A 16,006-nucleotide genomic window follows, 5' to 3' on the forward strand; every position below is an offset into this window, starting at 1 on the left:
AGAATATAAAATATTATTCTATACATCTTGCCCATAACCTTAAAATCATTGCACTGACAACTCAGAGAAGATACAAATCGGGATGTTATTATGATGTACGATCTAATTAATCTGGGATAAAACTAAACAAATACAGACATTATTATTAGAAGATGCCAAAGATAACATTCGTATGTTGAACTTGTGTAAACTGTATGTTCTGACACTAAATATCATTTCATCGTTATCTATATTGACAAAGTATTTGCAGAACAGGGATTTTCAAATCAGAAGTGAATTATAAATACTACAAGATGATACTACCATTCATGGAAATTTTGCAGTTTTCTCAGTGTTCCAAATAAGGCTTTATACAACCTATACCATTGTTGAAAGTGATATAATAATGACAACACATCTGATATAAATCAGCTCAGATATAACTGACAAATGATCAAAATCTATTGGACAAGATATGTGCATTTTAGCGTAATTCTATTGAATCAACGCTAAGTATCTCAAAAAATGGAGCAGATCTGTCAAAATTTGGAAGATGATGAAAACGAGAATATTTTATTTAAGAGGATTTCCTCTGCCGTTTTTTATGGTGTGGCATCCTTCATGATTACAGTAGTCAATAAAACGGTATTAACTAGTTATGGTTTTCCATCTTTTCAGGTTTTAGGAATTGGTCAGATGATTACTACTATAGTTGTGTTATTCGTAGCAAAAAAATTAAAATTGATGACTTTTCCTAATTTTCAACTAGGAACATTCAAACAAATTTTTCCTTTACCTTTGTTTTATATAGGAAATATGATTTTTGGGCTTGGAGGAACTAAAGAATTGAGCTTACCAATGTTTACTGCATTGAGAAGATTTTCAATTTTAATGACAATGATCTTAGAATTCTATTTATTGGGTGTGTTTCCTGTAATAAGTGTTCAGATAAGTGTATATACTATGATAATTGGTGCATTATTAGCAACTAGTGATGATTTAGCTTTCAACCTGCATGGCTATATTTATATATTATTGAATGATTTAGCAACTGCTACTAATGGTGTTTATACAAAAAAGAAATTAGACTCGAGGGAACTAGGAAAATATGGACTAATGTATTATAATTCTCTATTTATGATTGGCCCTGCTTTAATAATTTCATATTATTCTGGGGATATTGAATTAATTTCCAGATTCAAAGATTGGAGTAATCCATTTTTTTTAGCTCAATTTATCATTTCATGTATTATGGGTTTTGTTCTTTCATATAGTGTTATGTTATGTACACATTATAACTCTGCTTTAACAACAACTATAATAGGTTGTTTGAAAAATATTTCTGTAACTTATTTGGGCATGGTTATCGGAGGAGATTATATTTTTTCTTGGATTAATTTTATAGGATTGAATATTAGTGTAATAGGAAGCCTGTTATATACTTATGTTACTTTCAGAAAGAAACGAACCAAAGTTCCTTATGTTCCTTTAAAAAATGAAAACAAAGAAAACATTATATAGCATTTTAAGCTCTATCACCATTAATTTATTGTCCATGGAATAATTGAATAATATCAAATAGTTCTCATTTTTGATTTTAGTGAATATCAATTTTTTCATCTAAAGGACAAATTAAGAATGATAAATTTTGTGCCATTTATGTATATATAGAGTCTCTAATATTTGAAATTTCATCATGACTAATTTTCAAGAACATCCAATATATTCTGATATTTTATTAGAATCAAGTTTACATTTCAGGCACGATAAAATTAAAATTACTTTTATTATGTGATTTTCAGTCACTATTCAAGTGCAATAAAAAAATGCCTTTTGTATATTGTGAAAGCATTTGTACTGTTTTGATTATAAGATAATTTTATGATTATAGTGATGAAATATCCTAATAGGCATTTTTTCTTATATAATATCCATAAGAATCGAGAAATACTCATAGGAGCAGATTTCTTGAAGAAATATGATTTAAATTTAGATTTTCAAAAATTATCTAAATATTATTACCCAATCCCCTTGAAATAGCAAACAGTATTTTGGAATTCTATGAAAATTCCAGAGGATCTTACACACTATAGGAACCATATAGTTTCTATACTGTGGATCTTGCATCCACTTACTCTTACACCAATTTCAACTCATCTTATGCTACCATTATATTTTTAAAAGTTCATTCTCTCAACTTCTTGCACCATAATATTTTAATCAACAATCAAATTTAATCAGAACATTTTGGGGGTTTTCATAGAAGGTGGTATTGGTCAGTATTTTACCCATAGAAACCCATACGGTTTCTACGAAATTTGCTACTGCTTTTTCAAGGTCTTCGGTGCAGTCTTTTCTTGTAGATGTAGACTGTTGGAACTTGCTTTCGGTGAACTTCTTCCAATCGATTATCTCTTTATTCTTTTGCACTGGGTTCATGTAATTTTCAATGTGCATAAGCACAGGATTATGTTCAGAGTTTAGTAAATTCCTGGTTGTGAGGTCGATTTCCCTGTTCACATTCTTCACTATGGCAATGTCTGGGATTCCTGACGAATTATTGTGGTATGTTTGTTCCTCTGGGGGCCATTCCACAATATAGTGACCGCTTCTAGGGTGATGCTATTGGGTGTTCTGGTTCGGATACTTCTCGTTAATAAAAATCAGGTTTGTCTCATTTATCCTCATAATATCGAGATTCTCCTGGGAGGCAAACTCTTCTTCTCCATCTCTTGCTGGTTGATGTCCCTTTTCATTCCAGAATATGATCTGTAAAGAATTTCTATTATTTCTTATGGCATTATCCTGATTTCTCATCTTTGGTAAGCTGGTCTTTTGCTTGGCACTTTTCTTTGATGGAGCTTGGTTTCTTCTTCTTTTCGCTGCCAATCTTTTTCACTAGGGGACATTGGCAGACGGGGACATCTGGTGAAGTTGCCGCCTTCTGGAGATCTCTTGTTGGGTGCTTTTTTCCACACTTGGCGCATCTTGGGTCAACTTTACAGTTTCCCATTGCGTAGTGAAATCCCTGACCTCAAATCTGATTCCTCAGCCCTCTTCCTTGGGGATTGTTGATAGACCTGTTGATTACCCTCAGGGGCACCAAGCTGTCTTGTCAGTTTTTTGTACTGGTCGACAGATTTCACTTGAATGCGGATTCTTTGATTCGACATTGTTTTGGACGTTGCCTCTATTTTATCCTTCCGTAGAAAGCTCCAGACCTGCTCCCAGGAATTGGATTCCTCCAAGATAACTGGAGAAATCCATTGTTTTTTGAGGAGCCTTAGGTTCACTGATAACATGAGCCTTTTGGCTGCTCTTCTTGGTAGGTGCTGGGGGGCTCCAAAGGGTTGGCTTTCTATGTCCATTCTTCCAAGTTGATGATACTGCTATGCCAACCTGGATGTTTGGCTTTCAGTTTCAGACTGCCAGTCATCATGGTCAGTGTTCTTCGTCTACAATTAGATCCCAACCTGATCAGCCTGGCCCAGAGGAAGATTATTTTCTCCACTACGAAAATGTTTAGGAAATTCTTGACTAGTTCCTGATAACGACTTTGGTTCCTATCGGAGATTCGGAACCCAGATTTCTTGGATACCAACCCGTTTAGCGGTGTTATAAAAAAAATCTGGGCAAAAAAATAAATATAGCCCATCTCAAGAAAACATTTTTTTTTGGTACGACACTGGAACAAATCACTTCTTTTTTTCTGCCAATTTAGATAAGATCCAGGTTCGACGTATTTTTCTCATGATCATAAAGGTCTGTATTTAGATGAAGTTCTTTCTAAAATTTATCCCGATTTATCTTTTCCACGCACATTGAAAGAAGAAGAAATATAAATATTTATTATTCAGTGGACTGGGTTCATGTTCTGTAGTTGTGAAATTGCAAGTAATTTTAATTACAATTTTTGCTTGTGTAAAAGTTGCTCTTCGAATACAATTTAATTAAAAACATCTAAGAATTCAAAATGACTGATAAGCCAAAATTAGATTTAGGAGTTCTCGAAGAAGATGATGAATTCGAAGAATTTCCTGTAGAAGGTAAAATATTTCAGGTTAATTTGAAGATTTGCATATTTTTATTTATTTTATTTGTAGATTGGTCTGGTAAAGACAAAGATGAACAGGATATTAGCGTTTGGGAGGATAATTGGGAAGATGATAACATAGAAGATGATTTCAACAAACAGTTAAGGTACCTATCAACTTTCGTTCGATACAATCTCGAGTATTTCAATTTCTCTCTTTTGATTTCTTTCGTTTCGTGTAAGCACACTTAGTTTCTCTTTATCTTGAAATGGTTTTGTTATAGTGAATATTGTTTTGAAACAGATATATCTAAAAAGGAAGTAACACCTTGAAGAGTATCAATTCATACTAAATTTTTTACTTATGTTCTAAAAGGTAACTCCAGGCGGTGACCCATTTGAAACAGTTCTCACTAATTTATTATTGAGTGATCACGATTATAATTGGTACCCCTCTTTTTATTTCTTTCACTGATAAGCCTATTATTCCCTTGGAGAACTCAAAATTGTTTGGTGTTACTTGTTATATCATTGTTGTCAGTTTATTTAGATGAAGTTTTGGGAGCTCCAGGTGTATTTGGTTTTTCATCCTTTGGAATTTCAGTTAATTGATCTCAAGACATTCTGTTCACATGATCGTCTTAAAATTTGGCATAAATATTCGAGTGTTTATTTGACATATAATTACACAGAACCCCATATTTTAAAACAATGTATCTACCTTCCATAGGTATGTAAATGTATTATTTTTTATGCTAGTACAGAAATACAGCTGCAACTCATTTCAGATAAGAAATATTATAAATACATGTAACATCCAATGAGAAATCTGATTTTCATTATAGCTCGATTGTGCGACTATTGTTAATAATCATTGTTCCCAGAAAACAATTATATACAAACAAAATTGTGACCTTATCTCGTTTACCATGGAAATCTTGGGTTCTGTAATTAACATAAATTGTTACTTTACATCTAAATCAAATCCCCTGTTTCGAAATTATCAGGAAAATAAATTTTTGAACAGCCATATTTACTGAACCACTAGTCAGATTTTGCTCATTAACGAACTTCGCTGAACTTATCCTAAAAATTTCTAGGGTTTATAGAGATAGATTCAAAACTATTTTATTTAAAAACTGATTATTTGTCCAATTCTTCCATGAATAACTAAGCTTCATATTTTCAGGAATCAATTGGATAAGCAGATCAATTCAGTTGGGACAAAATGAAGAAGATGATTTATTTTGTATAATTTTTAATGTATTAATTTGAAATAAAATATTGTAAATTAGTATTCTTCACATATAATCCGAGTCGAATCTTTCAGTTTCAGTTCTTGCTCCAACTGAGCAGGAGAGAAGCGTTTGCATATTTCTTTCTTCTCCACTACCATAAATATATCCATTCGCCTGAAAAAAAAATGACAAAACATTATTACAAATATTAATCATTGTATTCAATAATGAAAAAATTAAAATTTGACTATGATCAAATAACGTGAAAGCTAATTGAATAATTAAAAAAACAATTAAATAAATTGAAGCAGAAATTTTATGAATATCCTTCATGAGTGTTCACATATTTCTTATTTTAGAGCCGGGGTTCAGGAATAAATTTTTTTTACGGAAACTTTTCTAAAATAGTGATTTAATGGATTGATATAGCCCTTTATAATCTTTCGATTTTCACAGTAAGGATCAGTAGGTACTCACCTTATCAATAGCTGATTTCAAATTCAACAAGCTTTTTTCAGAAAAAACATTTAAAGGAATAAATGAAACAAGACTGTAATCTTCAACCAAATCCACAAGAGCAGAATTCAATTTCTTGAATTTTTTTGTCAGAGGTCCATCATTCAACACATCCAATAGATATTCCAAATTCAATACATCCATGTAGAAATCAATTCCAAAATCTAATTTTTCAGAATTTGTTTTCATTATATCAGCCTGCAAAAAAAATGAATTGAATTATGTCTGAGTACTACTTAGATTTGGCAACATTGAATCGAATTGTTAAGGCAAAAATGACGTTTTACCCACAACTACAGTTTGTTGGTCGTAGGTTGAAAAATGAATAGAATAGGGTGCATTTGACAATTTTTTCAGTTCAAAGTTGATACACAGTATCTATTTTCCCTAATGCACAATCAATTTTAGAAACTTTTAACAGATGAATATTACTTCTAGTGTAATAATTTTTCCTTACCTTAGTTAAAACATTCACATGAGGAAGTCCTATGTTCATCATGGTTGAAAGTGATAGAAGAAGTGTTGAAACAAATTTTGATGCATCAGAACAGTAGTGAGAATCAACCATATGCACACAGCATAACTGATAATTTAATTTATGGAGTTTTTCGCATATATTCCTGATTGAATGATGATGTGTGTATAGTTCAACTTGTCCTGGCATGTCAAAAACAAGATAGCTACTTTTGATTTGAATCAATTGATTTAGCAACCAATCAAAATTTTGCTCTAAATACTCCATACAGTACATCAAAGAACCATTAGGTCCCAAACCCCATTTAGACATTATATCTTCTAATGATACTAGTTGCCTTATATCAATTTTTGGGATATAACACATATTTTCATTGGCTGGATCCAAATTTATTACGGTAATTTCTCTATTCAATTTATTCCTGTATAATTTTGATAACTTTCCACAATATGTTGTTTTTCCGGAACCAGGAGGTCCTATTACTAACTGACCAAAATAATGCTCTACTTCTTTTGTTCTTTGGCGAAGATCCATTTTTCAATAAATTATTGGGTTTTATGCAAGAAACTCTCTTTAGACTTTAAAGCCTCCACCAAACTTACGATATTAATTTTATCGTAATTTTTTGAGTCTAAGAATATATTGGTTGTCTTCGTAAATTTTAACTTTTCAGCCAGAAAACGAATGGCTCCTAAAGCTTTAGGATTCTCACTTCCACTTATGTGACTTACTGAATAAACCGTTTCAGTTATATTCAAATCGGTGTCAGGGTTATCTATCTCCACTCTGTAAAGTGTGGCTACTTTGAAATATTGAGTGATCAATATAAGGTTCTCGTTTTTGAAATTGATAATAACAAATTCAGTAATGTTATCACCAATTTTAGCAGCAAAATTGTTTATAGTATTTGGATATTCTTCACAGTTCGATGAGGACACAGCACCATTAACAGTATCCATCACTCACATTACTGATCGACAACATTCGAAGATGAAATGTTATGTTATAATTATTTTGTTAGAACTTGTATATTATATTGGATACAGATCAGAAAAATTGTAGCAAATGACAATAATATAACCATAGATTTGTCTATGGTGCATGGTTATTGGTTAATTGCATAGACCCATAGACCTAATATCCATATTAGGATATTAGGTCTATACAATATGCATAGACCTAACGTGATTGTGGCGCCCTTATTGACAGTACATGCCACTAACGATGTTGATTCGAGGCATTTTGCGCCTTACATCATAATTCGAAACAATTTCATAAATTGAATGAAAACCTGCACTGATAATTGTGAATTATGTAACTCCTGGAGTTATTTCATCGTTTAAAATGGGGTTCATTAAATTTTCCTTCCAGTCAAAATATTCGATCTGGATAATGGATATGGTTAATTGCATTTATTTGAAGAAAAAACTGATTCCGGCGAACAGATGTGCTCATAATAGTGAATTTATATGTCGACTGGGGCTTTGAGTAGAGTCAGCGTTGCGTTGCGTCGACTGTAGTATGTTTCTTCCTTTAATTCATGATTGCTTCAAATAATAAAAATATTTATTACACTGACGCCTCTAGAGGCGCATTCATACGAGATAACCCCCTATAGATTAAGCAGGTTGCCTAGTAACTTTCAACTTGAATGGGGATACCGGGTACGTCACGAATGGTTGACGCTGATTGGTTGAAGTTACGAGGCAACGTGTAATCTATAGACCAAAGTCTAATCTTTGCTATAGACCTCGGCCAATGGCGATATGGCTAACAGATGACGCGTTTCCCACACTCTTTAACCTAAGTTACGAGACAACTTGTGTCACCTTGGGTCGCCTTTAACCACTCTTTTAAACGATTTAAGATATTTTACGAGGAAATAATAGACCTGTGAATTTCGCAGTATATTTACTTAGAAAATATGTCTATAAATACTTGTATCAAATCCTAGGTTTCTCATATGAGAATCAATCCAATCACTGAAGAAAGCTACGTTTACATAAACTCCTGGAGTGTTTTTCAAACCACATTTCAAGCCCCAGGAGACTATACCAACTTGTTCAACACGTTCTTCTTTTCCTTTTATAGGACACACAAGAGGGCTGCCACCATCCCCTCTGCAAGTGTCCTTATCTTCCTCTCCACCGGCACAAATGAAGCTCTGGTCCAAAAAGAAGCGAGGACCGAGTCGTGCTTCTTGTAGGGCTCTAGTACATTCCTCTGAAAAATATTCAGAATGTTTCAATAAAAACCTCAGGGGCGACTGCCTTTGATTTGAAATATTCAATTTCAAAATGAACTTGAGGAAGGAATTATAATCTTTACGATGTCTGCATACCCCAATAAGTAACATTATGTAGCACTAAAAATAACAAATAGATGCAGCAACATTTTAATCATATACAGGGTGGCCACTTTTTCAATGGGATTGTATTGGTAACTTTTAAACCACAAGAGTTAGAAGGTCGGTCAAATGGAGAAAAAGTTGCATGCATAGAAGCATTATCAAGCAGTTCAAACAAATCGAGATTATCAGGGCCGGTTTTCGAGATATCATAAGAAAATTAAATTATGTCATTTTGATTTTTCTTTTTTTCCCACTTCATTTCAAATATCATCAAAAAATGTTACAGGAATTTTTTATTTGACACTAAATTATCCTCAATTTGACGTAATCAGATTTCGTATCCAACGTTTCGTACTCTCTGGGCCACCCTCAACTTCATTTTTTTCAATACGGACCTGCATATTTTATGACATTTTTCGAAATAACTTTTAACACTGAATTCAACGATATATCATACAATGGCATTCAAAGTAGATTTTCAGGTGATTTTGACCCTTATCCAATTTTCTTTGGGTCGGATCTGTATTACCTTCATTTAGTTTAATTAACAACATGCAATATGCAATAAATTTCTATAAGAAAATCAACTTACCCATCTTGAACTAAATGGAACATATTTGGAATCAAAGCAAGAAACCAGTATACTGGTTTCTTGGTTCTTCTTTTATAATAATCATTTAAATATTTCAATTCATAATAATTAAACGAAAGTATGATTTAGTGAAAGAAAAATCAAATGATTATTCGTAAAGTAAATGAAAATTAATGAAGTAAGTGTTCGAAATGTCCACCATTTTGTAAAATGCACTTTACGGTTCTGGAACCCATACTTCTTATACATTTGCTTGTTTGGTCTCCTTGAATACCTTCCAAAACATTCTCAATTTTCTCGTGAGGTATCACTATTGTTGTATTTGTCATTTGTTCCGTTGAAACAAATTACAGAATCGAACTTTATTTTGAGATCATTACGATATAATTTTTGCAAGGCTTGGTATTCAAATTTAAAATCATTGTATTCGCGTGTCTCAGCAGTTTTTGAAAAATACCATTCACTGGCACCAGTTCTCGATTTTTTTTCTGGGTTCTATTGAATTTGGGTCAGAACATATCGTTAATAGACTTGTTTTTTTTACATACACACCATTAAATTTGGATGACGGTCAAAATCACCTGAAAATCAACTTTGAATGACATTGTATGATATATCATTGAATTCAGCGTTAAAAGTTATTTCGAGAAATGTCATAAAATATGCAGGTCCGTATTGAAAAAAATGAGGTTGAGGGTGGCCTAGAGAGTACGAAACGTTGGATACGAAATCTGATTACGTCAAATTGAGGATAATCTACTGTCAAATAAAAAATTCCTGTAACATTTTTTGATAATATTTGAAATAAAGTGGGAAAAAAAGGAAAATCAAAATGACATAATTTAATTTTCTTATGATATCTCGAAAACCGGCCCTGATAATTTCGATTTGTTTGAACTGCTTGATAATGCTTCTATGCATGCAACTTTTTCTCCATTTGACCGACCTTCTAACTCTTATGGTTTAAAAGTTACCAATACAATCCCATTGAAAAAGTGGCCACCCTGTATATGGGTTAGTTCTTCATTTATGGCAGGTATTTTTGTTGTTCAAAAAAGAGCATTGCGTACCATGTTACATCTAGGGTACAGAGAATCATGTAGAGGGATATTCAAAGAAAATAACATACTTACTGTTTATGGATTGTATATTTATAAGCTGTTAGTTTTTTTTAATGAGAATAGTCATTATTTTGATAGATATAAGAATGTCAACAATACCAGAAGGATGTTTCCTTACTGTTGAATATATGGCCATATCATTGTATAATGCTCTTCCCAGATATTTAAGAAAGAACTTTGGTGAGAGAAATTTCAAGAAATCTTTATATTGTTTCATATTAAATTCTGAGCCATACAGTCTATCTGAATTCAGGTCATTCTGTAGGAGATAAGTTTGATTTTGTTTGTCATTGTGTATATACACAATGACAAACAAAATCAAACATAAAAATGGAATAAGTCGAAAATGACCCAAATTAAGAAATATTTCTTAATTTGGGTTATTTTTGACTTATTCCATTTTTATGTCCTATTATTATTTGATGTTATTTTTTGGAATTAATAAATATTATTATTATTATTAAGGTGTAGAATAGGATTCATAACAATATTTCAATTGTAGATCGCTTTAGGCAATTTATAACCTAATATATGGAAGAGAAGAGAGTTGTAAATATCCTACCTCTTTCGACTAAGGGAAGATCGGTTTTCCTCAAAATTGTCTGTTCGCCACCTCCATAATATGAACTTTCACCCCATCCAGATGCAGTACATGTAGTATCTCTATATTGTGTATTTGGAAATGGTATACATACAACACCAACTGTATATGTGAGATCGAAGGGTTCATCAGTTACTAACATTGCGATGTCATTCTGTACGGTTGAAGGAATATATTTGTTATGAATTATTATCTGAAAAAAAATTCTATAATGACAAATTTGGTAAGAAAGTAATAAACCGAATTGAAAACTTAAAAATCGGAAGATTTTCGAAAATCAGTTTTCAAGATTTCGGTCGAATATAGAAGGCCATGCAGTTCTTTCTCTTTTCTCTCCTTCTTCTTTCAGTCCACTCAATATGTGTTTTTCAAAATATGTGTTTTTGAAAAAAAGTAAAGAAAAGGTAAAAAATGAAATTTCATGGAGGTTTTTTGCATATAACTCGACAAATATCAATTTTTCGGGGATTACCTTCCTACAAAAAAATTTGAATTTGAGCACCCTAAGGAATAAATATAGGGTGTTTTTTTTAGAGCTATAGAACTTTAAATTGCAATAAAACAACGATGGATTATTCGATTGACATAAATTTCATTTATCCGCAAGATAATCTTGAGGCATTACATTTTAAATATGATTTCTGGCATATGACTGCCACGGCTGGCTCGGATGTAGTCCAATCTGGACGTCCAATTTTCGATGACTTTTTCCAACATTTGTGGCCGTATATCGGCAATAACACGGCGAATGTTGTCTTCCAAATGGTCAAGGGTTTGTGGCTTACCCGCATAGACCAATGACTTTACATAGCCCCACAGAAAGTAGTCTAGCGGTGTTAAATCACAAGATCTTGGGGGCCAATTCACAGGTAAAAAACGTGAAATTAGGCGGTCACCAAACGTGTCTTTCAATAAATCGATTGTGGCACGAGCTGTGTGACATGTTGCGCCGTCTTGTTGAAACCACAACTCCTGAACACCATGGTTGTTCAATTCAGGAATGAAAAAGTTAGTAATCATGGCTCTATACCGATTACCATTGACTGTAACGTTCTGGCCAACATCGTTTTTGAAGAAGTACGGACCAATGATTCCACCAGCCCATAAAGCGCACCAAACAGTCAGTTTTTCAGGATATAACGGTGTTTCGACATACACTTGAGGATTAGCTTCACTCCAAATGCGGCAGTTTTGTTTGTTGACGTAGCTATTCAACCAGAAGTGCGCTTCATCGCTAAACAAAATTCGCTTATGAAAATCGGAAACAAGGGCAATCTCATTTTGGGCCCATTCGACGAATCTACGCCTTACTGGATAATCGTTTGGCTATTCATGATGAATTGCCAAACCAAACTGAGAATAAATCACTTGACAGCTGTTAAATCGGTCGCCATCTTGAACAGTAATACCAACTTAAAGTTATATACCTCGAAAAAAACACCCGTTGTGTTCCGTCAAAAAATTTTAGTGGCAAATCTGAGATTCGGATTCAGCACACTAAAAAGCATATGGAATCAAAACTACCCTACAACTTTCCTGTGAAAAACACATATTGACTGGACTACTTGGTAGCAAAATAATATATGAGAAATATTGGAATGATCCAACACAAACAACAATATCTGAGCCAACAAACCATTTTCACAAATCGATTTTGATGCGGTGGATTTTCATTCGGCATTTGCCAATCCCACTCTCCTGCTCTGACTTCCAATGATCCAGACCTTCCGTATACGCAATGAGCTGCTGTTAGAGCAACTCGCGGATGGATTAGAGAACCTCCACATTTGAACGTGCCATTCCGAAGGATTCCTAACATCCACGGGAACTCACCAAATTCGGCCTCATTATCATCGCCGCCCAGAATTCTAGGTCTGAGAAATGGGGAGAGCGAGGATCTTCCCGACAATTCGTAGGAAGTTCCAAACCCATATTCATCTGAAACGTAATTGCTGAGCCTTCGTCTTCCGCATTCTATTTTGCAGCACACATGGAACTGTTCCTTGCACGTGAACGTGGAGATTTCTTTCATTTGTTGAATATCTGGACTGCCTAATCTGGAAAATATTAATCTTTTATTTTTTAGATAGGAAGACAAATCATTTTAAAAAGGAAAATCAATGTAAAAATGAATGAGAAAGGACGAGAGAGTAACTCAAAAATAAAAACTGAAATGCTATACAGCTATAAAAAGTAGAAAACAATGTGGAAATGAATTACAAAGTAATGTTGAAATAATTATGGATTAAATATTTTTGATAATTCATTGTTAAAAGTCACTTCAAACCACTTTCAGGTATCCAATTTCTCAAAAACTTCACTTTCACGTTGAAAATTTGTGCAGTAAACTGTCTGCGCGAAAATTTGAAGTACACGTTTCAGTTTAGATTTTAGTGGTGTTTCCGAATATTAAAACAGATTTTCAAAATTCCGATGTACAGGGTGTTGTTTCGAGGATTCAAACGATTCATAATTTTTTGTTAACCCGGACCTGGATTTTCAAGGCGGTTATTGCATGATACGTTTGGGCTCTCAATTAGGAACATATTTGCCAAATATGAAGAAAATATACCGGGTGGTTCGTTTGAAATGGCCTCTGAAAGAAACGGACAAAATGCATAAAACACCCTCTATCTCGGCTACGAAAACAGTAAGACCCAATAAATGGGGTATCTCCGGAACCGCCTTGGTGCCACCTATGCACCTGTGAAGTATTTCTGTTTCCCAATGAAACACCCTGTATAATTGATGTACAGGGTGTGACAAGGGTGGCAGGTTTTAGCCTGCCTAGTGGTGAATGCAGGCCATCCAGGCCTTTCAGAGAAGTAGCTTGTTGTCGATCCTTGAAAATTTATATGAATCACCCTGTATCTCCGAAACTAACATCGGAGATACAGGGTTATTCATAAAAATTTTCAAGGCAGTACCCGCTCAGATTGAAAGTTATTTCTTTTACACTTCGGAATCTATTTTTTTTTACACGTTTTAGAGGAATGTTGTTATTGTTATAAAAAATACTTGATTCTCTCTAACGGATTCAATTTTTCCTTTGAATGGCATAGGTACTTTTCCATAAAGAGTAGCAACCGAAAGAATTGTTTTATGTAACTTTTTCAAAATAACATCAATACACGAAATGACTTAACCTTAACCATCTCGGAAAATGTAAACTATGAGTGCATTTAATTGTTTCACAGCAAAAATTAGGATTAAACATAAATTTTCTCAAAAAATTTCATTTAAAATTTATCAACATAAAGTATTTTTTCGGCAACCGTCCGGGAAGTGCTCACTTCCTGGACGCTTTTTCTCTGAGAAAGTAGCATTTCCCGGCCTAGTCCGGAAAGTACGTACTTCCCGGACTAGGCCGGAAAAGAAACATAGAATCCATAGCAACCGAGATAGCGGCTGACAGTTCATATGAAATTAGTTGTCAAAAATTTGCATGTTTTTTGATCGCAATCACAATAAAATATGGAAAGCAGCAGCGATAGTGTTATTTTACATGGTTGCCGAAAAAATATTGTACGCAACACGCCCGAAAATGGTTTTTTTGGACTCACAGACTTCCAGGACTCGCTTACGCTCGTCCTGGAATTTTGTCTATTCGTCCAAAAAAACCCTATTTTCCGGACTTGTTACGTAAATTACTATATTGATGTATCCATACTAAGCATGGAAAAAGGACTTCAGACTTGACTCTGCCGTACTTAATTGGCACAATTTTTTCAAATTTTATTAAAAGAAATAATTAAGGTACTTACCGAACATCTGCTACTTCAGTTACTATATCTGATAACCCGGTGTAGTTATCATGGCATTGCCAGTAGGGCATACAGGTACAATATATTGGTTCTCTGTTCAACTGAACCTCATTCACTAAAATCAAACCACGAAACATACGCAATTCTTGTAAAAGAATCGAAATCCAATACAAATATATAAACTTGGTAAACATTTTCTTCAACTTCGAACTAGATTGATGATGTAGAAATTCAGCATATAACCCTATTTCGACCTTAATTTTTGTTTTGTTTTGAAATACCACATTGCATTCACCAGCGTCTTCGTTTCTTCATTCATTATTAATAATTGAATGTTGAAATAAAATAAAATTCTTTTTTGTATTCATCGATAATCATCACTCGTCACTTGTACTTAATTGCCGATTGGCAAAATATTGTCTGTTATGATTTTCTATAATGTGGAAAATTATATTTGTAAGTTATTCATATGTACGCCATCTGGATATTGAAAATTAAAATATTTTCTGACCTGAGAGTTTGTTTACAACATATTACCAGGGAATCACAGTCTATACCTACATTATGTGGATAGACAACTTTTGGTACTCTTACGCATAATATATTGGCAACAAATTAGGTCTTCATCATAAGTTATATAAATTTTTATTTACAGCTCTCGCCCTGAATTCAAAAAACTGAAATGTTATGTTTTCCATGGAGATAATTCTGCCACTAAAAATTAATCATCAAATCACATTTTAAGTACCAAAGAAATGAAATGAATTACAAAGTAATGTTGAAATAATTATGGATTCAATATTTTTGATAATTCATTGTTAAAAGTCACTTCAAACCATTTTCAGGTATCCAAGTTCTCAAAAACTTCACTTTCACGTTGAAAATTTATGCAGTAAAACTGTCTGTGCGAAAATTTGAAGTACACGTCTCAGTTTAGTTTTTAGTGGTGTGTCCGAATATTAAAACAGATTATCAAAATTCCGATGTACAGGGTGTTGTTTCGAGGATTCAAACGATTCATAATTTTTTGTTAACCCATACCTGAATTTTCAAAGCGGTTATTGCATGATACGTTTGTGCTCTCAATTAGGAACATATTTGCCAAATATGAAGAAAATATACCGGGTGGTTCGTTTGATATGGTCTCAGGAAGAAACGGGCAAAATTCATAAAACACCCTGTATCTCGGCTACGAAGATAGTAAGACCCAATAAATGGGGTATCTCCGGAACCGCCTTGGTGCCACCTATGCACCTGTGAAGTATTTCCGTTTCCCAATGAAACACCCTGTATAATGTTCTTCCTATCATAACAGTGGGTCCATCCTTTTTTAAAAT

At 33.4% G+C, this 16,006-nt stretch overlaps 3 protein-coding genes across 3 annotated transcripts; 1 reads left to right on the forward strand and 2 right to left on the reverse strand.

The window, feature by feature from the left end:
* The first annotated feature begins 31 nt into the window (after nt 1-31).
* On the forward strand, nt 32-2,628 carry LOC123673830 (UDP-sugar transporter UST74c). Its single transcript, XM_045608532.1, has 2 exons — nt 32-192; nt 251-2,628. Exon 2 carries the CDS (start codon nt 505-507, stop codon nt 1,498-1,500), a length of 996 nt encoding a protein of 331 aa, XP_045464488.1. The 5' UTR covers nt 32-192; nt 251-504; the 3' UTR covers nt 1,501-2,628.
* Nucleotides 2,629-5,253: 2,625 nt separating this feature from the next.
* LOC123673831 (GPN-loop GTPase 2) lies at nt 5,254-7,322 on the reverse strand. The gene is made up of 3 exons (XM_045608533.1): nt 6,224-7,322; nt 5,728-5,964; nt 5,254-5,424 (listed from the first exon to the last, which is right to left on the reverse strand). The coding sequence occupies exons 1-3, from the start codon at nt 6,773-6,775 to the stop codon at nt 5,314-5,316; spliced, it is 900 nt and encodes a 299-aa protein (XP_045464489.1). The 5' UTR covers nt 6,776-7,322; the 3' UTR covers nt 5,254-5,313.
* An 813-nt stretch (nt 7,323-8,135) lies between these two features.
* Nucleotides 8,136-15,200, reverse strand: LOC123673832 (phenoloxidase-activating factor 2-like). Its single transcript, XM_045608535.1, has 4 exons — nt 14,670-15,200; nt 12,542-12,962; nt 10,867-11,098; nt 8,136-8,464 (listed from the first exon to the last, which is right to left on the reverse strand). The coding sequence occupies exons 1-4, from the start codon at nt 14,861-14,863 to the stop codon at nt 8,157-8,159; spliced, it is 1,155 nt and encodes a 384-aa protein (XP_045464491.1). The 5' UTR covers nt 14,864-15,200; the 3' UTR covers nt 8,136-8,156.
* Between the last annotated feature and the right edge of the window lie 806 nt (nt 15,201-16,006).

Source organism: Harmonia axyridis, chromosome 2 (genome assembly GCF_914767665.1).
Source record: "Harmonia axyridis chromosome 2, icHarAxyr1.1, whole genome shotgun sequence".
In the NCBI taxonomy this organism is placed as follows: Eukaryota; Metazoa; Arthropoda; class Insecta; order Coleoptera; family Coccinellidae; genus Harmonia; species Harmonia axyridis.

Coding starts and splice junctions, on each gene's coding strand:
- LOC123673830 (XM_045608532.1), top strand. CDS start 505: ATGGAGCAGATCTGTCAAAATTTGGAAGATGATGAAAACGAGAATATT.
- LOC123673831 (XM_045608533.1), bottom strand. CDS start 6,775: ATGGATCTTCGCCAAAGAACAAAAGAAGTAGAGCATTATTTTGGTCAG. Junction 5,965..6,223: donor ATGTGAATGTTTTAACTAAG/GTAAGGAAAAAT, acceptor TTTTTTTTGCAG/GCTGATATAATGAAAACAAA. Junction 5,425..5,727: donor TGAAATCAGCTATTGATAAG/GTGAGTACCTAC, acceptor TTTTTTTTTCAG/GCGAATGGATATATTTATGG.
- LOC123673832 (XM_045608535.1), bottom strand. CDS start 14,863: ATGTTTACCAAGTTTATATATTTGTATTGGATTTCGATTCTTTTACAA. Junction 12,963..14,669: donor ACTGAAGTAGCAGATGTTCG/GTAAGTACCTTA, acceptor AATATTTTCCAG/ATTAGGCAGTCCAGATATTC. Junction 8,465..10,866: donor TCTTCCCTTAGTCGAAAGAG/GTAGGATATTTA, acceptor AATATTTTTCAG/AGGAATGTACTAGAGCCCTA.